The sequence below is a fragment of the Clupea harengus genome, chromosome 26 (genome assembly GCF_900700415.2).
Source record: "Clupea harengus chromosome 26, Ch_v2.0.2, whole genome shotgun sequence".
NCBI lineage: Eukaryota > Metazoa > Chordata > Actinopteri > Clupeiformes > Clupeidae > Clupea > Clupea harengus.
The window spans coordinates 5,956,087-5,983,776 of record NC_045177.1 but is presented as its reverse complement, the minus strand read 5'-3'; the positions used below and the strand labels follow the sequence as shown (position 1 = coordinate 5,983,776).

The 27,690-nt window shown below is 47.6% G+C and overlaps 1 protein-coding gene across 1 annotated transcript; it reads right to left on the bottom strand.

Annotated features, from left to right (window-relative positions):
- Window positions 1-1,128: 1,128 nt before the first annotated feature.
- Window positions 1,129-26,725, bottom strand: LOC105900195 (sphingosine kinase 1). The gene is made up of 5 exons (XM_031564109.2): window positions 26,557-26,725; window positions 16,244-16,393; window positions 5,257-5,351; window positions 3,786-3,901; window positions 1,129-2,224 (listed from the first exon to the last, which is right to left on the bottom strand). Exons 1-5 carry the CDS (start codon window positions 26,699-26,701, stop codon window positions 1,306-1,308), a joined length of 1,425 nt encoding a protein of 474 aa, XP_031419969.1. The 5' UTR covers window positions 26,702-26,725; the 3' UTR covers window positions 1,129-1,305.
- Window positions 26,726-27,690: the final 965 nt, after the last annotated feature.

Genomic DNA, 27,690 nt, shown 5'->3' with positions numbered 1-27,690 from the left:
CCTTCCAAGATGTGTGGTGCACTTGTTTAATCAACCACACAGGCACACCCCCCCCCCCCCCCCACACCACCAGCCCCACTCACCACCTTTGATTTAAGGCAGGACCAGGACAGCCATCTATAAAGATAAAGGCTGACGTGCGCTCAACCTGTCAGGTTGTTTAGATAGATGTGGATGGGATTTTAGAATTGGGGGGGGGGGGGTGGCATCATACAATCGAAAGAGTGGCAGCTGGGGTTGCAGTGGGCTGTCAGGGGGAGGACAGTTCTCTGCAGAGCACTGCAGTGCTGGAGAGAAGGAGGGAGGGAGAGAAGGAGGGAGGGAGGGAGGGAGGGGGGATCGAAGAGGGGGAGGAGTTGGAGGAGGAGGGGCTGCACCTACAGATGTCAAGATAGACGCGGTTCAGCGTTTGAGACGCGAGAGGAGTAGAGCTGTTAGTGAGTGGCATCTCCTCCTCCTCGTCCTCCTCCTCCTCCTCCTCTCTTCCACGGCGGTGGCACATGGCCGCGTGGCTCCGCCAGGGTGGGGGGTGATTACGTCACCGACACCGCAGGTCTTCAGAGTCAAAGCGGCCTGGACTGCCAAACGTGTGAACCCCCCTCAAAACAAAACAAAAAGAAAGGAAAAAAGACAGAAAGAAAGACGGCAAAAACGGGACGCATATGAGCAAAGATCATTCAAGTTGCCACCACACCCCAGCTCGATAAAAAACAAAAACAGGGACCTGCCGCCCGGTTTAAAACTACTACTCTCCCTTCTCTTCATTGTGTGACCGAGCTCGGCTCATGTAGGCAGGACAGCACAGCGAGTTGAATGCTTCGTGCCTCCAGCCTGGGTCCTAGTAACACACACGTCACTACACATTCACAGCCATGGGCAGCTCACAGAGAAGGAGCGGCCCAGAGCATGACCTACTCAGGGCCACTGCGGGAGAGAGAGGGGAGGGGGGGACGGAGGAGAGGGGAGGGGGGGGGGACGGAGAGGATGGAAGGGGAGGAAGAAAGAAAGTCGGGAGAGAAATAAAAATACATCTCAGTTTTCTTCCAGAGGCATTTACCACCACAATAATAGACCTGGGTCAAATCCATATCTGCTGCATCTTGTACCCCTTTTCTTAACATTTGCCCCCCCCCCCCCCCCCCCCCCCCCCCCCCGTCATTGGATATGCATTTGACACAGGTCTACACCACATTGCACTTTCCTTAAAGCAGCAGGAGTAAAGTGTTTTATTTTGTAAACTCGAGCAGTCCTAGCCGTTGGGTGGTTGAAGGCTGTGATGGTCTCTGCTGTGTGTGTGTTTGTGTTCTAGCTGGCTATGAGCCGAGCCAGACCGCCGTGGATCTGGGCCTGCACCGGCCCGTAGTCCACCAGCTCCCCGTCCACCGTGATCGTCCCTTTGGCCGAGTAGGGCTCCAGCCTGAGCGCCCGCACCTTGGCGTACACGAGGTGCGGGCAGTTGGTGGCCAGGTGGGCGCCCTTCTCCATGGCCAGGAAGAGGCGGAGCAGGGTGGCACGCGAGATGCCCGCCTTGATGTAGAACAGGTGGATGAGGCCGTCCTCCATGGTGGAGTTGGGCGCGGCGTGCAGGTCCTCTGCCAGGTGGGACTGGTACATGGCTAGCACCAGCACAAAGTCCTCCTCGGGAACCACCGTCCAATCGCTAGGCACCGGCTGGTCCAGGGGCACTAAGAGGGAGTCCGGGGGCCCGCGGGGGGTGGACGCCGGGGCGAGGTCCCCCCGCTTGGCCTTGAAGGCATTGTTGGAGTTGCAGTAGTTGTGGAAGGTGTTCGTGACGTTCTGCCCGGGCGACCGCTGTGAGGAGCGGCACACCAGAGACGAGCAGAAGCCGTGCGGCGAGGTGGCGTGCGTTTGGGGCGACGGCACCTCCGGCGGGGACGACGACGGCGAGGTAGGGGAAGGCCCGGGCGACTCCGCGGACTCCGCGGGCAAGTAGGCCAGCTTGCCCTGGTAGACCCGCAGGGACGCCAGGCGCACCAGGGTGCCCACGGTGAAGCGGGCGGCGCCCACGTGCCGATACTTCTCGCTCTCGATGTCCACGTCGGCCACGAAGCCCCAGGCCAGCGACAGGAAGGAGAAGAGGCGCTGCTGCTGCGGGCCGCCGGAGCCCAGGCACACGGACGTGAGGTCGAGCCGCGCCACCAGGCCCTTGCACAGCAGGAAGCCGCAGCTCACCAGCAGCTCCTCGCTCGCCACCGGCTGGGACCTGTCAGGAGGGAGAGGCGCAGCCGTGAGCTGACGGCAACGGGCAGAACAAAAGACAACAGACAGCCCCAGCTGGCGAGGCGGGGACAGGGAGGTCACACACCCTCCCAAACTCCCCCTTACTCCCCAACAACCCGCCCACACAACCCCCCAAACATCACACAGACTCATCTGTCTGATCAGAGCATCAATTATGTCTGCGTCTACAGGGGGTCAGATCCAGCTGTCATAGGCTAATACATGCAAGGGGCACGGCTTCACAGCTTTAGGGGCAAACATGGAGCTGTTTACCCCTGGTTCTACTGTTGTGAAGTGGCCTCAGTTGAAACCTGACCTCGTCTATATACAGCATGGAATAAAACTTCACATTGATACTCCCCTCTCATGTTGAATAATAATAATAATAATAATAAAACTTTATTTATATAGCACCTTTCATGCAAAAGAATGCAGCTCAAAGTGCTTTACAGCAAATACATAATATGCACAAAGAAATGACATGCACATAAAAATAGACATCAAAGAAACTAACGTTGAATTCACTGACTTGATGTGGATGTGTAAAATCTTTAGCCTATATTCAAGGTCAAATGCATCTGTAATAATCAGTGCAAAACTGGCCTGCCTAACTCAAATGGATTTGGAGTGCATCTGAGAACTGCCCCTAAAAAACAGCCATGGACCCTCTGCCCCCTTTACCCCCCCTACAGGGTGAGAACAAAACAGCCTCTGGATCCTTCCTCCCTTTGTGCCCTGCTCTGAGCGCTGTGGCCGTGGGATTGTGTGAACGAACACCCTAGTTGCCCCCTCCAAGCCCTCTCTCCCCGGGCCGGGGCTGTTCCAGAGTGCTGCTGCAGTCCCTCCTGATTAACTGGGCATGTGGCCAAACATAAATGACAATGACAATGATGACACTCTCTCTCTCCCTCTCTCTCTCTCTCTCTCTCCATCTCTCTCTCCATCTCTATCTATCTCTCCCTCTCTCTCTCTCCATCTCTCTCTCCCTCTCCATCTATCTCTCTCTCTATCTCTCTCTCCATCTCTCTATCTCTCTCTCCCTCTTTCTCTCTCTCTCTCTCCATCTATCTCTCTCTCTCTATCTCTCTCTCCATCTCTCTCTCTCTCTCTATCTCTCTCTCCATCTCTCTCTCCATCTCTCTATCTCTCTCTCCCTCTTTCTCTCTCTCTCTCTCTATCTCTCTCTCCATCTCTCTCTCTCTCTCTATCTCTCTCTCCATCTCTATCTCTCTCTCCATCTATCTCTCTCTCTCTATCTCTCTCTCCATCTCTCTATCTCTCTCTCCCTCTCTCTCTCTCTCTCTCCATCTCTCTCTCCATCTCTATCTATCTCTCCCTCTCTCTCTCTCCATCTCTCTCTCCCTCTCTATCTCCCTCTCCATCTATCTCTCTCTCTCTATCTCTCTCTCCATCTCTCTATCTCTCTCTCCCTCTTTCTCTCTCTCTCTCTCCATCTATCTCTCTCTCTCTATCTCTCTCTCCATCTCTCTCTCTCTCTCTCTCTCTCTCTCTCCCTCTCTCTCTCTCTTCTGCAGCTTTCTCACCCTGCGTAGTGGTGGATGGAGGCAGCCAGGGCGTTCCCGGAGCCGCCTGGAAGGATCCCCAGCGGGGTCTGGATGGCCTCCTCCCAGTCCTCCCGGTCCATCAGTCCGTTGATCACCTGGGGACAGACGAGAAAGGACAGAAGCCGTTAGACACGAGCGCCCCCGTGACCCCCTCTCCACGCCCACGTACAGTGTTTCCACAAACACGCCAGTGCGGTGACTCGCTCGGAAACTACAGCACGATGCGGATCTGAACTCAACCCGTATTTGTTTGAGTGGCTGATTAAGTCCGTTTGAAGGGGCGTTTGAAAAGTTTCCAGTGCCTCCGGGACACCACACAAGGCCACAAGCAGCACAAGCAGCACAAGCAGCACAAGCACAGAACAACGCCAACAGGGAAATCCTGACTTCCATTTTCACACCTACATACTTCCTCAACAGGGACAATATACCAAGTGCTCCCAATCATCCCACCGAGGACAGACAGGACAGACAGGACTGACAGGACAGACAGGGCAGACAGGGCAGACAGGACTGATAGGACTGATAGGGCAGACAGGACTGATAGGACAGACAGGACTGACAGGACAGACAGGGCAGACAGGACTGATAGGACAGACAGGACTGATAGGACTGATAGGGCAGACAGGACTGATAGGACAGACAGGACAGACAGGACTGACAGGACAGACAGGGCAGACAGGACTGATAGGACTGATAGGACAGGACTGATAGGACTGACAGGGCAGACAGGACTGATAGGACAGGACTGACAGGACTGATAGGACTGATAGGACAGACAGGACTGATAGGACTGATAGGACTGATAGGACAGACAGGACTGATAGGACTGAGGACAGACAGGACTGATAGGACAGACAGGGCAGATAGGACTGATAGGACTGATAGGACTGATAGGACTGACAGGACTGACAGGGCAGACAGGACTGATAGGGCAGACAGGACTGACAGGACAGGACTGATAGGACTGATAGGACAGACAGGACAGACAGGACAGATAGGACTGATAGGACTGACAGGGCAGACAGGACTGATAGGACAGGACTGATAGGACTGATAGGACAGGACTGATAGGACTGATAGGACAGGACTGATAGGACTGATAGGACAGGACTGATAGGACTGATAGGGCAGACAGGACTGATAGGACTGATAGGACTGACAGGGCAGACAGGACTGATAGGACTGACAGGGCAGACAGGACTGATAGGACAGACAGGACAGAGAGGACAGACAGGACAGACAGGACAGAGAGGACAGACAGGACGGACAGGACTGATAGGACAGACAGGACAGATAGGACAGATAGGGCAGACAGGACAGACAGGACTGATAGGACAGACAGGACTGATAGGACTGATAGGACAGGACTGATAGGACTGACAGGACTGATAGGACAGGACTGATAGGACAGACAGGACTGATAGGACAGTGGTGTTTGTTATCTCACCTCAAACAGCAGGCCGTCTCCGGACATGATGACGAGGGCGTCCCACTCGGACAGGTCGGCCTCCCTCACCAGCTCCCGCGCGTGGTTCTGCCGCTCTGAGCAGGGAAGAAGAGAGAGGGGGCAAAATGACACACTTTATTGGCCGTGTCGTATGAGAAACCACATCGCTGCATTCATTTCATTTGGCCAATACACATCATTCATAGGGCGCTGGGGCTGGGGCTGTTATGGGTGGGAGCACCTGTGCATTTATAGTGGTGTGTGCTTAATGGAAATGGAGAGTTAATGACTGTGTTCAGTATTAAACTGTGTTCAGAGTTATCGACTGTGGCTACTGAGAGCTGTGCCAGAGCAGTAAAACACCTGTGGTGGTTTAAAAAAGTTGTTCAAAACACTAAATGGGTTCTATCACAAGGCAGTGGTAATCAGATCAGATCAGATTCTGATAAGATAATGCCAAACCTGTTTAACCCAGGGCTGGCAATAGCATGTTATTTATTTGCTGTTTCATTTGTTTGTCCAGGAAGCTTCATTGTGTGGCAAGAGTCCACTTCCTTCTAGGAGGCTTTTGGAAATTCAATAGATGCAGTCCTGGTCGGAATTATTGGCACCCCTTGAATTTGAAGTGCAACATTTATAATATCCTCAGAAATAAATGGAATTGAACCCATTGTGTGTAATCAGAATATTTAATAACATGTCCAAAGTTATTGAACAACAACAAAGAAATGCTTTCATCTAGTGAAGCAAAAATAAATAAAAATACAGACATAAAATGTACGCTGGACACAAAAATTGGCACCCTTTTGATGGATTTAAATGAGTGCCTCAAAGTAAATGAATAACACATAAGACTCTCGTGTGCTTACATTGGATTGTTCCCATGACCTGAATGAACCAATATATGATGGTTTTACTGCATAAGAAGGGGCTGATTGTTTCCAGTTTCCTTTAGTCAGTGTGTTTACATGATGGTATAATTCGAATCTTTGCTTAGTCGGACTATGCTTTCTTTCGAGGGTAGGTGCTATTATCCCAATATACATGGCAGTGAATAAATCGAATCATTGGCCGAAAGCATGTCATATCCGATACGATAGGTGGCGCTGTTTTTATTACAACTAGTGGTGATACAGCCCTTTCCGCTTGACCTCTTCACCACTACCAATAACTAAATGGTGAAGACAACAGAGCTGTCTCAGAGCTTCAGAAATGCTCCAAGACACTTATCAAAGATCTTGAAATCCCTGTTTAAAAGTTTGACAGTCCTAAAGCTGTAAAGAAAGTTTCCAGGACATGGCACTAAGAAGAATTGAGAGGAATCTGCGAAGGCTGGTGTTGATTGTGGCAAAAACACCACACAAGACCTCTGAAGAGCTTCAGGCTGACCTGGAGCTCTGTGGAATGCGGAATGTGGAATGGTGGCTTCAGTCTTTCTAGGGATAATGTTCTATGGACAGATGAAACCAAAGTAGAGCTCTTTGGAAATGCTGGGCAACAGTTTGATTACAGGCGGAAAAAAATGAGGCCCTTTAGGAAAAGAACACCCCTTCCAACTGTTAAACATGGTGTCATGCTGTGGGTCTGTTCTGCTGCCTCTGAAACTGGAGGCATTGAATGTATCAAAGGAATGATTAAATCAGAAAAATGACCAAGGCATTTTAGAGTCAAATGTGTCTGAAACGCTAGTGTCTGAAAGCTAGGTTTGAGGTGAAGGTCTTGGGTGTTTCAGCAGGACAATGACCCCGAAGCACAGATCATCATGCCGCACAAAAGAATGGTTGACGAGGAAAAGATGGACAGCACTGATTCCTGACCTAAATCCCATTGAGAAACCTTGGAGAGAGCTAAAATCTGCCATTTCAAAAATGACTCCTACAATCTTAAGCGCTTGAACGCATATCAGTGGAAGAGTGGCTTAAGCAGACCGGTGCAAGAAGCTTAGTTACAGTAAACCTTTACAGGCTATCATTGTTGCCAATAGTTCTGCAACCAAATTTTTGAGAAGGGTGCCAATATTTTGTAATAACATAAACATTTTGTGTTATTTCACTAGTATGCAAGTTATCAGTAACCTTGGACATTTTATTTATGACCTTTATTAAAATATTCTGGTTGTACATAATGGTTTTACTTGCATATATTTATGAAAAATATTCTGAATGATGATTCAGGGGTGCCAATTTTGACCAGGACTGTATTTAGTGTCTACGTAATGCAACTTTTAGTCAGATGGTTCCTACTCATTTTAAAAAGGTCAAGGGTCTACGTCAAGATCTTCCCACATCAAGAACCTTTTATTAATTAGTGTTGCACAGGGCGAGACCGAAACCGGTACAAGGGCTTTGACCCGAAACTGCCACATCAAGCACCTTGACTGACTGGTCATGTGATTGATGTAGAACTTCGAACGACTTGTAATATTTTCGCGTGACGAGTCAATTGAATCCCTGCCACCTCTTATCCCGGTGAAAGTCCTTCTTTCATCACTGCCATGGGACGTGTGACGTGAACGGGCCAATCACAGATCAACGCGACGTGAGGTGCATTCCAGTTTTGTGTGGTATTTTTTTACCTTGGGGCAAGGCTGTCATGCTTTAGTGATTAACATCAGGTGAAAACCTGTGAAGGAGGCTTACTAAATAAACAGAGAAGGATCATTTACATTTACATTTAGCAGACGCTTTTATCCAAAGCGACTTACATATGTGCGACTTACAATGTATACACATTTTACATTTACAGTGCCCTCCGCAATTATTGGCACCCCTAGTGAATATGAGCAAAACAGGCTATAAAAAAATATGTCTTTGCTGTTTATCCTCTTGGTCTTTCACTCAAAATATTCACAAAAATCTTACCTTTTCATTGAAGTAAAACTATTGAAAGAAAAAAAAACTGTTGACATTAAATAAATATTTTACCCCAAAACATGTGTGCCACAATTATTGCCACCCCTAGAAAAATCTTATAATTAAAATCTAACTGAAGTATATTTCCAGTCATTTTTTACATTTTTAAGTTCACCTGTTTGATAAGGAAGTCTTAAGAGGTCAACCATGACTTCCTGTTCCACTGGCGTACAAATATGAGGTGACACAGGCCAAATTCCATTAGTCATTCATCACTATGGGGAAAACCCAAGAACACAGTGACGATGTGCGACAGAAAGTTGTGGAGTTGCACAAATCAAGAAATGGACGCAAGAAAATCTCTAAAGAGTTGAAAATACCCATTTCCACTATCATGGAAATAATTAAGAAGTTTAAAGCGACAGGAGATGTTAAGAATCAGCCTGGAAGCGGACGTGTGTGTACATTGACCCCACGCACCGTGAGGAGGATGGTTTGACTGGAAAAAGAATCTCCAAGGATCACAGCTGGAGAATTGTAGAGGTGAGTTGAGTCTTGGGGTCAGAAAGTCTCCAAAACTACCATCAGACGCCACCTACATCACCACAAGTTGTTTTGGAGGGTTGCCAGAAAAAAGCCTCTGCTGTCAATCAACTACAAACTAAAGCGCCTACAGTTTGCCAAATGTAAGTCACACTTTCAATGGGGCCGAGTTATATGGTCAGATGAGACCAAAATAAAGCTTTTTGGCAACAAACATCAAAGGTGGTTTTGGCGTAGACAGAAACATAGCCATACAGAAAAGACCCCCATACCCAATGGGAAGTATGGTGGCGGATCTTTGATGTTGTGGGGCTGTTTTTCTTCCAAAGGCCCTGGACATCTTGTTAGGATACATGGTATCATGGACTCCATCAAATACCAGCAGATATTAAATGAAAACCTAACAGCCCCCTCCAGTAAGCTTAAAATGGGCTGTGGTTGGACCTTCCAGCAGGTCAATGATCCGAAGCACAGCTCAAAATCAACACAAAAATGGTTCACCGACCGCAGAATAAAGGTTTTGCCATGGCCATCACAGTCCCCCGACCTAAACCCCATAGAAAATCTGTGGGATGAGCTGAAGCCGAGTCTACAAACGTTGACCTCAGAATCTGAAGGATCTGGAGAGATACTGCATGTAGGAATGGTCTCAGATCCTGTGCCATGTGTTCACCAACCTCATCACGCATTATAGGAGAAGACTCAGAACTGTTATCTTGGCAAAGGGAGTCTGCACAAAACATTAAATTAAGGGGTGCCAATAATTGTGGCACACATGTTTTGGGGAAAAATATTTATTTAATGTCAACAGTTTTTTTTTCTTTCAATAGTTTTACTTCAATGAAAAGGTAAGATTTTTGTGAATATTTTGAGTGAAAGACCAAGAGGATAAACAGCAAAGACATATTTTTTTATAGCCTGTTTTGCTCATATTCACTAGGGGTGCCAATAATTGCGGAGGGCACTGTACACTGATGGCACACTGCACATCAGGAGCAATTAGGGGTTCAGTGTCTTGCTCAAGGACGCTTCGACAGGGGATCGAACTAGCAACCTTCTGATTATTAACCGACTTCTCTACCTCCTGTACCACTGTCGCCCCCTAGTACACTTATGATCTTATGTTCAAGTACTTATATGGCCTGCATGCAGTAGATCATGGGGGAGACTAGTCATGAATGGAATTTCTCCATTTGCATGAGCTTCAAGTTACATTGGTTCTGAGAACACAACACTGTCATTTCAAAGGTTTTCTTAAAGCAGCTATTACTAGCACGCTAACTACATAAAAGGCATGCAAAAAAAACGTGCAAGCACCACCAACCGCCCAGTTGGCACTGATAAAGGCTTGCCAACACACTAACCGGTGTCTTTTGGCAGTGTCATGCTGTGAAAGCTTTTCTTTTTGCAGGGTGTTCCAGCCTGGAACACAAAACTACATAGTGCATATCCTGGATGGCTAGTGGCAAAGACACAGGTGTTTTGAACATATGAACATATGCTATCAAAATTAATTTGAGGATGGTACCAAAACTAGTTGCCTATAAAACCATACCTCAAAAAGTATCAAATTGTTGCATAATATTTCTTTAAAGTATGCTTACTAAAATCAGCTCACTGGCTTCCAGATTTCATCCAGGGGTAAGTCAATGTGTGTGTGTGTGTGTGTGTGTGTGTGTGTGTGTGTGTGTGTGTGTGTGTGTGTGTGTGTGTGTGTGTGTGTGTGTGTGTGTGTGTGTATATTGTATGCAGGGTGAGTTGTGTATCAGTTTGTGCCTGTGTGTAACTGCATGTTAAGTTGCATCATTTGATGTGCGTGTATGCATGCTGGTAGCAAAAAAAGCGCCATAATGTCTTCAGCAGCCTGCAGCCGGCAGTGGTGTTCCACTCTCCTCCCTCTCCTCCATCTCCTCCCTCTCCTCTCTCTCTCCTCTCTCTCCTCCCTCTCCTCTCTCTCCTCCCTCTCCTCTCTCTCCTCCCCTCTCCTCTCTCTCTCCCCTCCTCTCCTCTCCTCTCTCTCTCTCTCCTCTCTCTCCTCCCTCTCCTCTCTCTCCTCCCTCTCCTCTCCTCTCTCTCCTCCCTCTCCTCTCTCTCCTCTCTCTCCTCCCCTCTCCTCTCTCTCCTCCCTCTCCTCTCTCTCCTCTCTCTCTCCTCTCTCTCCTCCATCTCCTCCCTCTCCTCCATCTCCTCCCTCTCCTCTCTCTCTCCTCTCTCTCTCCTCCCTCTCTCTCCTCTCCTCTCCTCTCTCTCCTCCCCTCTCCTCTCTCTCCTCCCTCTCCTCTCCTCTCCTCTCCTCACTCTCCTCCCTCTCCTGCTGTCTCATCACATACCACTCTCACCCTGGATCCCACAACATTTCCCCGGAGCTAAGATTAGAACGCGCACACACACACACACACACCAGCGCTGGCAGAGTCCTTGCCCTCGTACAGTATGGACCACTTTTTTATGTTCAAGGACGAGGGAAGTGTCAGAAAAGTGCAAGCACAAAAAGGGAGAAGGCGAACGGAGAACTAAAAATATATAGTTTCCGGCAAAAACAAAAGAGGAGAACTGGCTTAAGCGCTCGTGGGATGCAAATTCTTAGTCCACTTCAAAACAATGACATTTTTTCAAAATAAAACAAAATCTTTGAACTTGATGCATCAACCCAACTCCGACGTGAGGACATTTTCTGGCAGACAGCTTTCGGTGAACGAGCTGCCTGCTGTTCGCCTCGCTTAGGCCCTCTCCTTACCCAAAACAACAGCTCTTCATGCTTCATGGTTGCAATCTATCCTGAGCATCTCGCATTATAGCTTGTGAATGATGGCTGGGAAGATTCGCTCGCTTGTGTGTGTGTGTGTGTGTGTGTGGGGGGGGGCGGCCACAGCAGAGGAGAGGAGTGGCCGCCGTGTTAAACAGGCTTCCCCCCCGGGAGGCATCTGATTACAGGCCTTTCTCTCTTTACATGAGGGGGGGGCCCCTCTCCTCCTCTGTGCCAGGCCTGGGGATCGATTCCCTCTTATCAGTCCAGGCACATCGCATCTGCCTATGCACAGGCCCCCGAACACCCGAGAGAGGAGAGAGAGGAGAGAGAGGAGACAGAACATTACAGAGAGATGGGGAGAGAAAGAGTGAGCTGCCAAATGGACCTGACTGTCACTGTAACGGCTCTGTTCGTTCCCATCCCTCTGTCTCTTTCTGGATCTGTCACCCAGTTCGCTGTCCTGTCTGTCTCTTTCTGGATCTGTCACCCAGTTCGCTATTCTGTCTGTCTCTTTCTCATCTCTTCCTGTGTTTGTTTGTTTCCCTGCCTCTCCAGTCTTATCTATCTTATCGCTTTTCGATTTTGTTTTTCTTTTTGTTATCCACTCCCTACCTCTCCCTTGCTATCTCTCCCCTATCTCTCTCTCTCTCTCTCCCTCTCTCTCTCTCTCTCTCTCTCTCTCTCTCTCTCTCTCGCTCTCAATGACTGCAAGCACAAAGGGCACAAATAGCTTCTCTCCAGTGGCTACTGTTGTGTTAGCTAGTGTTTTGTAGCGGTGCGGTGCAGTGTCTCTCTGGGCCGGTGGTTAATGGCCGGCTCAGTGCCTGCCAAGCGAGACAGGCTTACACTCATTACTCAAAACACAGTGCCAGTCCTTTCTGCTCAGCCTGGCCAGGGGTGCTCAGGGAGAAAGAGAGAGAGAGAGAGAGAGAGAGAGAGAGAGACTGACATAGAGCAGGAGCGAGAGCGAGTGTGTGTCTGTCTGTGTGTGTGTGTGGGTGTGGGTGTGTGTGTGTGTGTGTTTTAACCACACACATACATGTATCATATGTTCTATGTATTGTCTGTGTTTTGATGTTTTTCTTTTAAAACATTTCGATGTTCTATGATTTGGCAATACTATTCACTCTCAGTGGTCATGCCAATAGTGCCAAAGTGTATTTAATTGAATTGAATTGAATTGAGAGACTGACAGAGAGCAAGACAAAGAGACTGATAGATAGAGAGATAGAGAGAGTGGAAGAGAAAGAGAGACAGACACAGTAACAGAAAGAGAAGAAGGAGAGGTAGGGATGAACAAAGGGTGAGTGTGCATGATCTCATTCTGGATTTGGGAGGCTTAACCTCCTGTGACACCTGCATACACACAAACTCACACTGATGCTTGTGCATACATACAGTACATGCACACACACACACACATGCACACACACACACACACAGAGGGATTGAGCTCATGATGCTTGTGCATACACACACACACACACACACACACACACACAAACACACACATACCCACACACACACACACATACCCACACACATACTGGGTAAGCAGTCTTCTGGCAACCCTGCCCTGAACAAAACACACACTCCCTCTCTCCCCCCTCCCCTGAGATCTGAATGCTGTCCCTCTGTGGTGGTGGCGTTACGTAATCCAAATGGCCGACCCGCGTCCCCAAACCAAACGCACTCTGACACCACAGAGCCTGCCTGCCATCTCGCCCCAAAGATACGCTGAAGCAAAGTGATGGCTGGAGAGAGAGAGAGAGAGAGAAAAAAAAGAAAGAAAGACAGATAGATAGAAAGAAAGAAAGAAAGAAAGAAAAGGGAAGAGAGGGAGAGAAAAAAATGTGCATTTTTTTCCTTCGCACTGAGCCCTTGTGAGAGGCCGACACAAAGCGAGCCCGGTTTCTCTTTAGTGTTTGGGCTGATTCGGATTGACAGCTACAGAGAGCCGAGGTTGTTCTGGCATTGTGCTTGGCACTCTTACAAGTCCCCCAGAAGATTGACAGCGAAACAAGAAAAAGGGGGCTCCCCTTGGTCACACAATCTCTGAGAGCCGTCTATACTTTTCCCCTTGACCAAGGAACACGGAATTACCGTGGAAACCAAGCCCACAATTCCTGTACTCATACCGGCGCGCGGGTAACGCAGCCCCGCCAGATGGCCGGTGACTGTGTGCGCTGCAATTTTGTGTGTGTTTGCGTGTGATCTCTCAGTCTGCCAGGGAGGATGCTGAGGGTCAGCACCAGGCCATGCAGCCCTTGACGGGCAGGGACGATCGGCGGAGGACGGATTTAAGAGAGCTGGCTCAGCAACCTGCCTGCCTGCCTGCCTGCCTGCCTGCTTAGGGGCCTGGGTGTGGCCCTGTGTGGCCCCGACAGGACGTGCCTCGTACAAATCATATAAATGCAATTCCTTGTGAAGTATTGAGGGGGTACACTTTGTGTCACAACGCATTATGAGTATTTTCAACAAAACACTACATCCATCCTGTTTCTTCAGTAATGTGTGCCTTTACAAATATTTTGATACCTCTTGTAAATATTTCGTAATTGTCTGGATTTACTGTACAAGTTGAGCATCTGATGAAGTACCTTTTTTTTGTGATTATTTGATTTGACCCATTGCTAATTTCCCTGTCTGTCAGTCATCTCTAATGGATGCACTTTCACACCACTGTGATATAATTGAAGTTTTTTTTATTTGTTTGTGCTTACGCCTGGGAGAGAGAGACCGCTCGTAACTCATGAGCTCACGCTGCAGGGGTATCATTATTATTTAATGATGTCCCCAAGTGCGTCGTGGACAGAGACATCAGATGGACAGTCAGCTGGTGTAGTGCCAATACTGTGTGGCTAAAGAACATCAGATGGACAGTCAGCTGGTGTAGTGCCAATACTGTGTGGCTAAAGAACATCAGATGGACAGTCAGCTGGTGTAGTACCAATACTGTGTGGCTAAAGAACATCAGATGGACAGTCAGCTGGTGTAGTACCAATACTGTGTGGCTAAAGAACATCAGATGGACAGTCAGCTGGTGTAGTGCCAATACTGTGTGGCTAAAGAACATCAGATGGACAGTCAGCGGGTGTAGTACCAATGCTTTGTGTGGCTAAAGAACATCAGATGGACAGTCAGCGGGTGTAGTACCAATGCTCTGTGTGGCTAAAGAACATCAGATGGACAGTCAGCGGGTGTAGTACCAATGCTCTGTGTGGCTAAAGAACATCAGATGGACAGTCAGCGGGTGTAGTACCAATGCTCTGTGTGGCTAAAGAACACCTGTACTTCTGTCTGCAGTTTTAACAGCCAAAGCCTTGGACGGTGCGCGAGACAGAGCGTATGTTATCTCAAGCATGGTGCTCAGGCAGGCAGAAACAGAAGGGAAGTTTGCCAGCTGCAATTATACTGATTGCCCTGGTTGTAAATCACAACAGTGCATGCACATTTCTCACACTTCAATCGTTTTATTTTTTTTATTTTATCAGAATACATAGCAACCAGAATACCTAGTTTTTAACTTTATACTTTGAAGTTGACATGTCTGGACATTGGCATTGAGGTGGGGTCTCCTTGGCCAAGTTAAAGTGAAATTTTTGGCAAGACTCAGACAAGTCTGTCTTGTGAGACAACCATGTTGATTACAACATTCTGTTCTTTGAGCCTCCTTCCGATGGGCTCTATCAGGTGTTTGTAACAGCCCACTGATGTTGAGAAAGCACCCGCCTGAGACTTCTCCAAGGGTTGACACCATTCTAGAGCCATTGATGCTAATGCTACCTAATAGGCTGCATTAAATAGTTACACGGCGAGCATTAACTTAAATGGGCTGCGGAGACAAAGTGAAGTGGTCAAGAGACGGTCAGAGGACTCTCTAAGTAGCGCTTCACACCTGCTCAGCTTCAAGCTCGCTGCCAAAAACCACAGTAATCAACCATGTCTTTTCCCATTAGCCTCCAGCTAATGCTAACGGTCTTCTAGCCTTGAGCACCCAGGCTTGACAGGGAGCTCCCGGAGGCTGATTGCCCCCATTGGCTTCCAACAGACTGGGATTACTTTGGATGGGATTCAAGACCCCATCAGCAGAGAAGCCACACGCACTGTAATCCAAGCGGAGAGAGGGAGAAGGGGGCATGGGCGTTCCCTTCATGAAACAAAAACACATATTAAGCTGTGTGTGTGTGTGTGTGTGTGTGTGTGTGTGTGAGGCAGTGCATGTGTGTGTCTGTGTGTGTGTGTGTGTGTGTGTGTGTGTGTGTGTGTGTGTGTGTGTGTGTGTGTGTGTGTGTGTGTGTGTGTGTGTGTGTATTTGTGTGTGTGTGTTTGTGTGAGAGAGAGAGTTAGAAAGACAATTTGTCTTAATGTACAGTATGTGTGTACATGACTATGAATAAGACAGTGAGTGTGTATGTAGGTTTTTCTTCTCTCAGATAAGAGATTTAAAACCTCTTCTGGATTAGTACTTTTTCTTTTTTTTTTTTCAAACGCGAGAGTTCTCAGTCTCTGGGTTTATTTTCCACCCTTCTCTTCTTCCTTTTAAGCAAATTGAGCACTTCGCAGGCACACACTGACATTAAGAGGATTGCTGTGGCCAGAGAGGCTTCTTTTGTGACTGAGTGTCATCTGACACTGCAGTATTTTCAGGGCGGGAGGAGAACAAGCCTGTCTTGTCCAGTACAGAACATCTCTGCTTACACTCCTAAGGTGCACTGTGGAGGAAACACTCTAAAGGTAATCAGAAAAGGATTACTAAACAGATTTAGCACCATTTTTATTTAGCATGCTAAAAGCTAGTCGGCGTGACGCCAAGAGGTTTGCTATTTGTTTTCCCACGTACCCGTGACGACGAGCGAGTGAGGGACGCCGGCCTCCTGGAGCATGTGCTGGACGTGGCCGGTGAAGAGAGACAGGGCCTGGCCTTTCCCACTGTGAGGGTTGAGGAGAAGCAGCACCCTGCAGGGGCGACGCACCTCACTGTACATGATACCTGGAGAGAGAGAGAGAGGGAGGAAGAGAGAGGGAGAGAGAAAGACAGAGAGAGAGAGAGAGATAGAGAGAGAAAAGAGAGAGAGAGAGAGACAGGGGGGAACAAAAAAGAAGAAGTTTGAAAAAGTAGGAAGGTATCTTGAAACATCATCCCAGAGGCTAATGTTATGGTCGTTTTCGTGTTATGTATACATTGAGTGACCTTTTGTGGAGTGATAAAAACTTCCTCAGTGGCTAAAAAAAGCAAAAGCATGTGGAAAAAAACAATTGCATTATCAGCTACAGTGCTTGGGAGTTCCAGAATATTCTAGCACACTGTGATAACACTTGTTTTGAAGGGGAGGAAACTAGACGGTTTCTATTACATCTGTACTTTTACCTTTGCACTGCCATTGTACGTTTATTATTTAAGTGTACAGTCACCCTGTCACGGGTTACGAAACCTATCACATGGTTTGCCAAACAATAGCTTTGATATGGAGGGTGGAAAGGCCTATCCTGAATGTTCTGAGGGGATGAGCTAATAGGCCTCATATAAAGCTTCTCTGGCAGGTTTTGGTTGGGCTGCACCACCGCAGTAAACAGGCACATAGCAACGTCGGTGCGGTCAGGAAGCCACATATTTGTAAACACAAGGGACGCACTGCAATGGTGCTGGGGGAAGAGAAAGTCTATGGGTTTACCGCTGGTGAACGTGTCACTGGTTTTCACAGGCAGGAGGCAAGAGCGCTGTGAGCTGCTGTTCAGTGGGAACTACCCCATGTTGCCTTTTTTCCCCCGGAGTCGTCTGAGATCGGCGCTCCCTGGGGTGAGGCTCGGCAGGAAATGAAGGGAGGGGTGCAGCCTCACCACAACTTTGTGCCGCCGCTGCCCCGCCGCGAGACTCCACGCCACGTCTCTAATGGGGCAATATTCCCTAAATAGTGTGCGCTCCTTCTCTCTAAGGGGGCAATATTCCCTAAATAGTGTGCGCTCCTTCTCTCTAAGGGGGCAATATTCCCTAAATAGTGTGCGCTCCTTCTCTCCCTCCTCCTGTGATATTGAATAGAAAACATCTGTGAAACGTCGCAACACTGCTTTTTTTTTTTGTCCTGAGCAATTTTAGTAGTTGACCCAGATATCCTTCATTGAGAGCTGCAGAGAGGACGAGGTGGCCAGGGCACTGCCTGACTAGAACGTGGCAGAGTGGCACAACACAACATACAAACACACACACAAAAACACATACACACATACACATGTAACCCCCCCCCCCCCCCCCCCCCCACACACAACACACACACACACTCACACATATTAACTTAAACATAAGCTTACACACACATACACAAATTCCAGCACACCTTTCAAACGTTAATGCCTAATCAGTTTAGGTTTTTTTTTACAGAGAACATTTTAGAACCAGGAAACACCAGACTGACTGAACCTTATCAGGCCTGTCTGAACAATATGTGATGCCACTACTGCCTGCTATCCGTTTCTCTAGAATTACACATCGTTCATTGTTGTTCCTCTGCTCCACAATAAGCCCTTTGTTAGCAGAGAGCCGGGGCAGCACTTCTAGAATATTGGGACTAAATGATGCTAGATGATGCTGGTGCTGTTTGTTCTGTTTGTTGTGCACCCCCCCCCCCCCCCCCCCCCCCACACACACACACACACACTCCCTCTCCTCTCTTCCCCCAAAACCACCGCCACAAACCCTGAGCTCTACAAAGATCTGTGTCCCATACAATCATGTTTTCGAGCATGCTCACTAGTGGCTAGCCAATGTATGAATAGACTGTTTGCCCCTAGAAGGTCATGAAGAAGTCTTTCATCACATCCTGTGGTGAGATGTGTTGGAGTATGTCTGCATGTGGTGTGTTTGTGTGTGTGTGTGTGTCTGTGTTTTTGTGTGTTTCTGTGTGTGTGTGTGTGTGTGTGTGTGTGTGTATGTCTGCGTGTGTGTGCGGGTGTGTGTGTGTGTGTCTGTGTCTGTGTTTGTGTGTGTATGTGTGTGTGTGTGTGTGTGCGTGTGCGTGTGCGTGTGCGTGTGCGTGTGCGTGTGCGTGTGCGTATGCGTATGCGTATGCCTATGCGTATGCGTATGTGTATGTGTATATGTGTCTGTGTGTGTCTGTGTGTGTTTGTGTGAGTGTGTGTGTGTGTGTGTGTTCATCTCCTCTGCAAAGATGCTGTGCTAAGTCAACACCATTACGCACCCACTGTCAGAGCTCCCAAACACTGGTCAGCTTAACAGCCAGTAAGAAGGGCGGGGGGATTGTACAAGCTCTGCATAAACAGCTCTGAAGATAAACAACAACTGCATCCAGGGCTGAGTCTTCCCGACAGCGGCAAAACAAGGCGACAAAGGCTGCTTTCGGCGCACAGCACATTATGAGCTCACGCAAGCGCGGCCTAATGAAATCTCATCAGCACGCTCATACTGAGCCAAAGGTCACAGTGGGGCAATGAGATTCAAGGGAGGGGATTGGGGGGGATGGGGGGATGGGGGAGGGTTAAGGAAAAAAGCACAACAAACGATAAGGATGTTGTTCTTTTTGTTGTATTGCGTTTTTGTCTTTTACGCTCCTTTGCGGTTTTTGAAGTGTCGGTTCGTTTTTTTTTCTACATTCAGCAATTTGTCAGCTTAGGTTAGCCAAGCGTTAGGTAAGGCAAGGCAAGTTTCTTTTTACAGCACGTTACACACAAAGAGGCAATTCCGTGTGCTTTACACCAATAAAAGCAAAAAGAAAACATCCAAAGGAAAAATAAAGTGCTTAAGAGTGAAAAACAATAAAAGATAATAATATATATATATCAAATTCAAAGGAAATACAATATACATAAAATAGAATAAAAACATCATCAGAAACAGTAATATAATGAAAAGATAAATAATATAATTAAAAGAATAATAAAGTGGAATAAAAACATAGTGTAAGTAGCCCTAACTGTGTGTTTATCTAAGAGTGATTTGTTTATTTATTTACTTCTCTGTTTTCCATCCAAGGTGGATCTCCCCGTGGGCCTAACAAGGAAATGACGACATCCCCACCGCACGGCACGAATTGAGAGTGGGATCACATCCTAACTGTCCCTATTCCCGTCACTCTTTCAGTTTCTCTTTCCCAGAAACTGTTTCTCGTACTACAACCTCAGCCTTTGGTACCTCACCCCAGGAGCTCTGGGTCAAGAGGTCTGTTTGGGTTGGGTGGACAGGGAGGATGTTGGAATGGAGGACGCAGGAGTGTTTCAGGTAGTTCAATAATAATCACAAGTTTTTGTGTGGGATGGGGGAGGAATGTGTGTGTGGGTGCGTGTGTGGGTGGGTGCGTGTGTGTGTGTGTGGGGGGGGGGTTCTCCACTCCCCCTCCCTGCTTCCCCTGCCTGGTTAAGTGGGCAGGGAGGAGGTGGGGAAGGAAGAGTACTCAGCGATGTCTTTCATCATTTTTAATAGCTGGTTCACTATGAGTCACAATCCAAACAGTGTTGTGTGTGTGTGTATAGGTCTGCTGGATGGGAGGAATGTGAATGTGTGTGTGTGTGTGTGTGTGTGTGTGTGTGTGTGTGTGTGTGTGTGTGTGTGTGTGTGTGTGTGTGTGTGTGTGTGTGTGTGGGGGTTACTCAAGGTCAATATGCCACTCTGACTCCCCCCACCCTTTCCCCAGTGCTTCCCCTAAGGAATCAGGAAACTTCATTGGCTATTCCTCCTCTGTCCTTTACCATCAGGAAACTTCATTGGCTAATCCTCCTCTGTCCTTTACCATCAGGAAACTTCATTGGCTATTCCTCCTCTGTCCTTTACCATCTGGGTCCCTTGACTGCCCTTTGCATGCTCCTGTTGATCTAAAGATAGAAAAGATCCCAGTTCCTTGTTTTTCACTCAGATCAAGGACCAATGTTTACGATGCATGGAGTACAAGCTCTCTGAGTACAAGCTCTCTCTGAATTGCCACACATGGTCCTGTACACACCTCCAGACCTTTGTTCTGTGCGTGTGTGTGTTCCCTGCTTTTGTGCGTCTGCTATCGGGACGCAGCTGAGAGAGATTGGCTTATCAAGTCTGCTGTCATTAAAACGAGCTATTAAAACTTTCATAAGGATCGACCTGCATTCTTTTCCATGCCTGCCGGAGCGAGTGAGTAAAGAGAATGTTATCAGAGAAAGAAAGAGAGAGAGAGAGAAAGAGAGAGAGAGAGAGAGAGCGTGCGCTTGATCCATGAAACAGGATACGTCAGGTAACCTAGATAATGAGTTCTAGGCCAAAGTGCCTCCGGATACCAATAACCAGCTAAGTCATGCTGGCTCAGGGCATCAATATTTCATGCTCTCATGGATGGCTCTGTCTCTGTGTGAATGAGAAGTGGGCCTTGGAGGAAGAAGACCGCAACCTCAACACGCTCCATTAAGGTAGTAAACCCTCAACACGCTCCATTAAGGTAGTAACCCCTGAACCCCTGAACACGCTCCATTAAGGTAGTAAACCCTGAACCCCTGAACACGCTCCATTAAGGTAGTAAACCCTCAACACGCTCCATTAAGGTAGTAACCCCTGAACCCCTGAACACGCTCCATTAAGGTAGTAAACCCTCAACACGCTCCATTAAGGTAGTAACCCCTGAACCCCTGAACACGCTCCATTAAGGTAGTAAACCCTCAACACGAGTGGACTGGAAGGGTGAGTTAATGTGCGTCTGCTGGGGGCTGGAAGGAGAAGAACTGCCACAATGTTATGAATGATAGAGGGGGTGGGGTGGGGGGGGGTCTGTATTGAGGCATTTTCTTGTGAAAATGAACCACTAACCAACCACCAGCGTCTCTCTCTCTCACACTAGCTCTGCCTCAAGCTCTGCCTCAAGAGAAGCCAGTGAGGAAGTTGACATTTACACCAGTAGGTCAAACTGCAAAAAAACAGATCACACACATGTATGTTTCAAGTGGAAAAAAACTACAGAGGACTCATTGTCCACGACACAAACGAAACCCAACATCCAAACAATGTGCTACGATCCCCTTGCTTATCTTTCAATCCCTTTTCCTTAGCGACCTGCACCAGCTAACGCCTGAAGCGCTCCCTACCACCTGAGCTGCCTCGTCTCCACCCTTCTCCTCTTCCCCTCCTCCCATGGCCATACTAGACTATGGAGGCTGGATCCTAAGGGTAGCGTTTCCTCTCCGTCACTGGAGAGAGGGGGGTGTGCCGATCCACCACTGGAAAGCACACACCCCGAGGGCGACTCCTGATCCCAAGAGCCATGGGGGATGCCTCTCTCTCACCCTCTCTTGCCCTCCAGGTATTTCTCACTTAACAGTGTGCTTTACATATCAGTCTGTGTGCGACGGTGTGTTTTTTCTGTGTGCGGTGCTGCTACTGGGATGACATGAGACGGACATGAGCACCTTAGAGATAAGCAGGCCCCAGATCAGTGCTTCATGAATACTGGATCTGAACCTCTCTTTTGTTCCGATCGCTGAGCTCTGATCTCAGATCTGTCTCGTGCTCTGATCCACCTTGCTGTCCTCCAGGCGTTACTAGATTACAGGTCACACGTCAGAATGCCGGGATCTCGCAGATCTTTTTTCGGTTCCACGAAAAAGGGGGTCTGCTGAAAAAGAAACTATAAAATGTGGAAGGAAGGCTACAGGCTTTTTCTGTGACTAAATGTGTTCACGTGAAACTGGCAAATGAGCTTCTGAGAATAATAATGAAAACGATGAGTTAAAGGGGACAAGCAGAAGCACCGAGAGAGAAGGAGAGAGAGAACGAAAGAACGAGAGAGAGAGAGCATCAGAGGGAGTGGGTGTGGGAGGGATCTTACACATCGTAAGCTGTCATTTCCTTGATCAGTTCCCCTTGTGAATTCTCTCAGCACTGCTTGGGTGACGGTGAGGACCACACATCAGATATTCTAAAGAAGTCTAACCCTCCCCACATGGAAGAAGAAGAAGTGATGCTGCCTGCTGACTAAAATAGCTGTTCGTTCACACAGACCGCTACTGTCCCATTGCACTGAAGTCTGACTAATAATGAGGGAAAATAAGACACATATTCCATAGAATAGACTTGACAGACGACTGCTTGTGGTTTACGCCTCTCTCTGCAAGCTCCTCTGGAAGCTCCGTGTTCAGGATGTGTTCAGTTCAGACACACCAGCAGCACTGAACACATATGCCTCTATACATATGTACATACAAACGTGTACAAAAAAGACATTTAAACTCTTGCACATAAAATGCCTAAGTGCTGACGTAGTGAGTGCAGACTTCTTTGCTATCCTCTCAAACACACACACACACACACAGACACAGACGCACACAGACATACACACACACACAGACACAGAGACACACACACACACACACACACACACACACACACACACAGACACAGATACACACACACACACACAGACACACACACACACAGAGACAGAGAGTGTTTAATCCTCTGGAAGCCTTGTGGGGAACAGAGCACAATGGCTGGCTGAGCCTCACTCTCATGTCTTTCTCACCGGCGGTTCACAGCATCTCATTTACCTGCCCAGTGATTTCCTCATTATCTCTTTGCCTGAGCTCATAGGACGCCTGGGACGACACTCATCACAGGTGTGTGTGTGTGTGTGTGTGTGTGTGTGTGTGTGTGTGTGTGTGTGTGTATGTGTGTGTATGTCTCTTTGTCTATGTGTGTATGTGTTTGTGTATGTGTACCCGGCGGCGCATATGTGTGTGCATGTATGTGAGGGGAAAAAAGACGACCTAAAAAAAGCATGCTAATCTTTCTCAAAAGCCTCACTGAAAGTGAGCCCCTCTTTCTTACACCCAGGTGAAACCACATCTGGCCGTGAAAGCATGACCCTGAGCCTGACCTTAAACATGACTAGCATGTTTGTGAAAATGAAACTTTTCCCCCCTCATATCTAAAAAAAGGAAGGAAACTGCGGTGTACTCATCTAAGAGGGCAGGAGGTCGGCTGCTCGTAGTAAGACGCAAGCCTCTCTCTCTCTACCTCTCTCTCTCTCTCTCTCTCTCTCTCTCTTAACCGCCAGACAGTTGAGAGTAGTCAGACTGCTTTGCATGATTGCTTCCGATTTGACTTGAATGGCAGATAACCAGGCGGCTATGAATGAATAGCATCTCAGAGTGTCATGGCCGACGGAAGGCTGAAACTCTCCAGCATCTCTGGCCTTTGTCGAGCCCAACTCTAATCTCACTTCATTCAGCTCCATCTTCCTTTCAGAAGCTCCTTGATCACCCACACTCTGACTAACTCAGATCACTTCCATAGGCGTTCGGGCTGCCGTCCAGTCACGATTGCGGGGCGAAAATGCATGTTCCATTGATTTCCATTGGTCCAGGAGCCAACATAAATACCACTTGATGGCCTGGTGGGTGGGTGGGGTATTAATACACTCCATCCCCTTTTAATAGCTTCCTATAACTCATGCAGATGCAGCTGTGTGTACTGCACACACTGGAGTTGGGTTGGGGGGGGGGGGGGGTAAATACATTAATAATGCTATGACAGCAGAATGACCTGCTTTCTGTCTGCGGTGAGGTCTCTGAACAACGTGAAATGGTGAATCAAGCAGTATGTGTCGTAATAGCACGCACCACTCAGCACAGCGCAGTACCACGTCCATTACTAGCACGCAAGCGTTTTGAATTATTAGCCAGCGGTCACTGTGTGTGGAGTGGTGGAACTGATTCTATCTGGATCTTTCTGGGGCAAGGAGAATGGGAAGGTGTGCGGCATACTAATAATAGACAGCATACTTGGAATGTGTTGGAACACACTCGGAACAGTGATGGCAATAACACCAGTGCCTAGCGGGGCAACTTTTTAAAACTAGTTTCGATTGGCTTTTGAATTGAATTTGAATTAACTGAATTTGAATTAAGTGGTCATTACGACAAATTATGGTCATTATGGGGAAAACTTCTAATATCTGGATCTTTCCAGGGCAAGGAGAATGAAAAGGTGTGCAGTGTAGTGTAGACAGCATACTTGGATTGTGAGTCCCTTTGTGAGTATGAGTCCTTTTCTTTTAAACACTTCTGAGAGGTGACATTTTGACCTTTCATGGCCTGAATCTGGTGCAGAGGCAGAGCTTCTCGGCTGAACTTTCAGCGTGATTGTTCTTCTAAGGCTACTTATGAGCGCCACGCAGATAAAAGCAGTTCGCTGCTATTTTAGAGCACTTTTCATCTCGAGGAGAGAAAGAGAGGAGACACGAGGGAAACCTAAACGAGGGAATGGGAGCGTTTCGCGGTAGGGAACGCTGTGCTTTTTGTTGCACGTGGAATGGGCTCTGTGTGTTTTTATCTGACGCACAGAGCTCCTGAGTGAATGCACAGCGCAGATAAAAATATCCCCATTTGCATGTCGTCTCCCACCACGGTGTCTTTGATGGTGGCGAACGCAGAGCTAAACTTGGCTCGGGCGATTGAAGTTGGGCTGACAGTCCGGCCGCGGCTGCTGATGTTCCGGACCGCTAGTTTCAGATGGCGCTTAATACAAGGGAATTTTCCTTGAAGGCCCTATCCTGTTGTTGTTCCATCTCTGATTGGACAACACTATTACTACTACTCCCAATCGTACACAGATACAGACAACACATGTGTTTGTTCATACTATCACACACACACACACACAAACACAAAACACACTTTGTAACTTGATCAAGCGCTACATTTGCTTGGCCTCAAACTTCAGATTTTTTGTTTGTGCTGAGAGCATTTCTGGAGCCGAAAGCCCTCATGGTCTTGTCCTGACTGGCTACATTTGAGACTGTGTCCGAGACAGAGATGCACTTGTATTCCAAAACGACGAAGTTTGTGAAGTCTCATCCAAGATGACCACTGAGAAAAAAACCTCAAATCTCAACCTTCCCTGAACTAAATATAACATTCTGTTTTAGTTTTCTCCCCACAGCAATCTGGGTAAACAACGTCCATGGCCTGACTCACTCACATTGGCTGCACAATCGAACGGCTGAATGGCCCACTGTAGAAGCACCGTCTTTTAAACGGCCGGATGGTGGGGATGGAGATCATGTGACCCATCAGTATGAGAAACTCATGGCTGAGGCGCGCTCTGCAGTGTGGATAGGAAGTGATGGACATCCAACCAAGCCCAACCATAGACGGGAGACTGTTGGATCGCTGGTATCCGTGGGTTACGCTATGGTGTGCCATATGTGAGAAAGTGAGCTGAAACTATGTGACCTTGTTATAAGTTGTGGTTTTGAAATGAAACATTTTCAATGTTTGGACTGCAGCTGTTAGAATGCAAAACCCAGTCTCTTGGACGACAGCTTCTGCAGCATTGTGTGCTGTGTAAGGCGACATGATTCAATGTAAAATGAATGTGTAATGAGGTCAACATTACCAATTCATAAAGTTACCCTAAAATCTGCACAATGCACCAAAAACAGAACCGCGTACCATATTGTAGTAAGACTGGTTACACGCCTATCTAGAGCAGTGGTTTATTTTCAGATAAGAATTGAGTTTTACTATAAATGAAAACAAAACTTCCCCATCTTGTCTAACCTCTCTCTTGATGGTTAAGTCATTTCCTTTTAGTGCTTTGAAGGGGAGTCCAAGCTCATTTGATGTATTCTTCAGAGCAGAGAATTTGTGTTCTGCTGTTGTCAACGCGTAACTGAGACATTGCACCGGACCTACATTCTTTAATGGTATGTGTTTGTTTTCAGACAACCAAATGAGCTCTATATCCAAATATATCTCTATTGAACGGAGCAGTTTAAGCGCAAATATTCAATAATGCGCCACAGGGTGCGCTTTCAGACTACACAGCACTAGACTTGAGGGGACTGCGGTCTTCTCATCTCTTCAAGACAGTGACGATCAAAACATTTCCTGCAAATACTAATTTCCTTTGTCTTAACTTCTAAATTGCAAACGTGACAGAGACTTGTCTGGTGGACTCTTCAAGAGAGGTTTTGAGAAAGCCTGTCTGGTGTTATTCTGTCTCCAAATGCAACCCACTGTTCAGGTATAATAAAAGAAACGGCGTCGTTTGTGATTCACATGACCACCAAGGAAATGGAAAAGTTGGCATTAACTTCGTCATAACTAGACGTATGCGTTTATTCTCAGCTGTATACTTGGGTCCAGAAAACTTAATAGAATGGGGACCAGGATTTGCTTTCTCACCATTTCGTTGTGTAGTTGATGCGCGGAGCTTTTCGTTGATGACTCGAGCCCATCGCTGAGCCTCCTCCAGGTTCAAGTGAGGGTCCAAACCCGTAGCGACCCGAAAGCATTGTTCTGTCCTTTGCCGTGTCACTCCAGAGCTCATCCAGCGCTTCTTAAACGGATAAAAGTAGGCAGAAAAATACGCTCCCAACGTCTGTGTTGTCATCTGCCTTGAAAAGGCCCGACATCCGACACAGTCTCGCAAGTTGAAGACCACCTTGCTCCGTCCTGCAGGTGCCGACGTGATCTTTTGGACGGTCAGGTCCCTCTCCGTTAGGGCTCACGGCATACCTGACCTTTCGGACTAGTCTTGGTCGTGAATTCGCCCATACAACAGGACTTGACTAATCCCGTTGCGGTACGACAGGTTCGGTTCGTCTCTTTTCTGATTCATCCTCTCTGGAGGTCGGAGACCGGGCGGCGATCCGCAGCCCGGCTTGCGGATGTTTGAGTGACACACAAACATACACAGGCTGTGTAGGTAGGGCGATCCAGATAGGAACAGACTGCGTCTGTCTGGTTGACACTTTCAGCTGCAGTAGAAACCGGAGTTCCGCGCTGGACAGTTTGAAAGCTGAGAAAGGGCGTGCCATGGCTCTCCCTAGTGACGAAAAGCGGTAACGGCGCGATAGTGTTGATTCTGTCTCCCTGGGCAACTTAGCACTGTGATAACTGACGGTCGAGTCAGTTCGTAAGGAGAAAAAAACAAACAAAATATTAAAACAACGTATCATATTTACACATTTAATGAGACAGTACCAAACGTATCACACCAAACAGGCTAGGCTACTGTTTACAAATTGTACTTCGCTAGCCTCATTTTAGAAGAATGCTTAACACTTTCATCTAGTGATAGCGGAAATAATTAAACTCACTTGTGTCAGAAAAGCCACCAAGAGAATTGCGGGAGCGTAATATCCTACTCGTGTAACAGTTTTCATTTTTTTTATGATGACATGGACAATATGTGCTGTGACATTTACACTTTTGGATAGTTAAAATAGAAACTTTTTGTCAATTTGGCCCTAAAGTGCCAGCAACACAATCCTCGGAGTCAGACATTTGGCCCTGTTCTTCTTCTTGCAAAGAAGA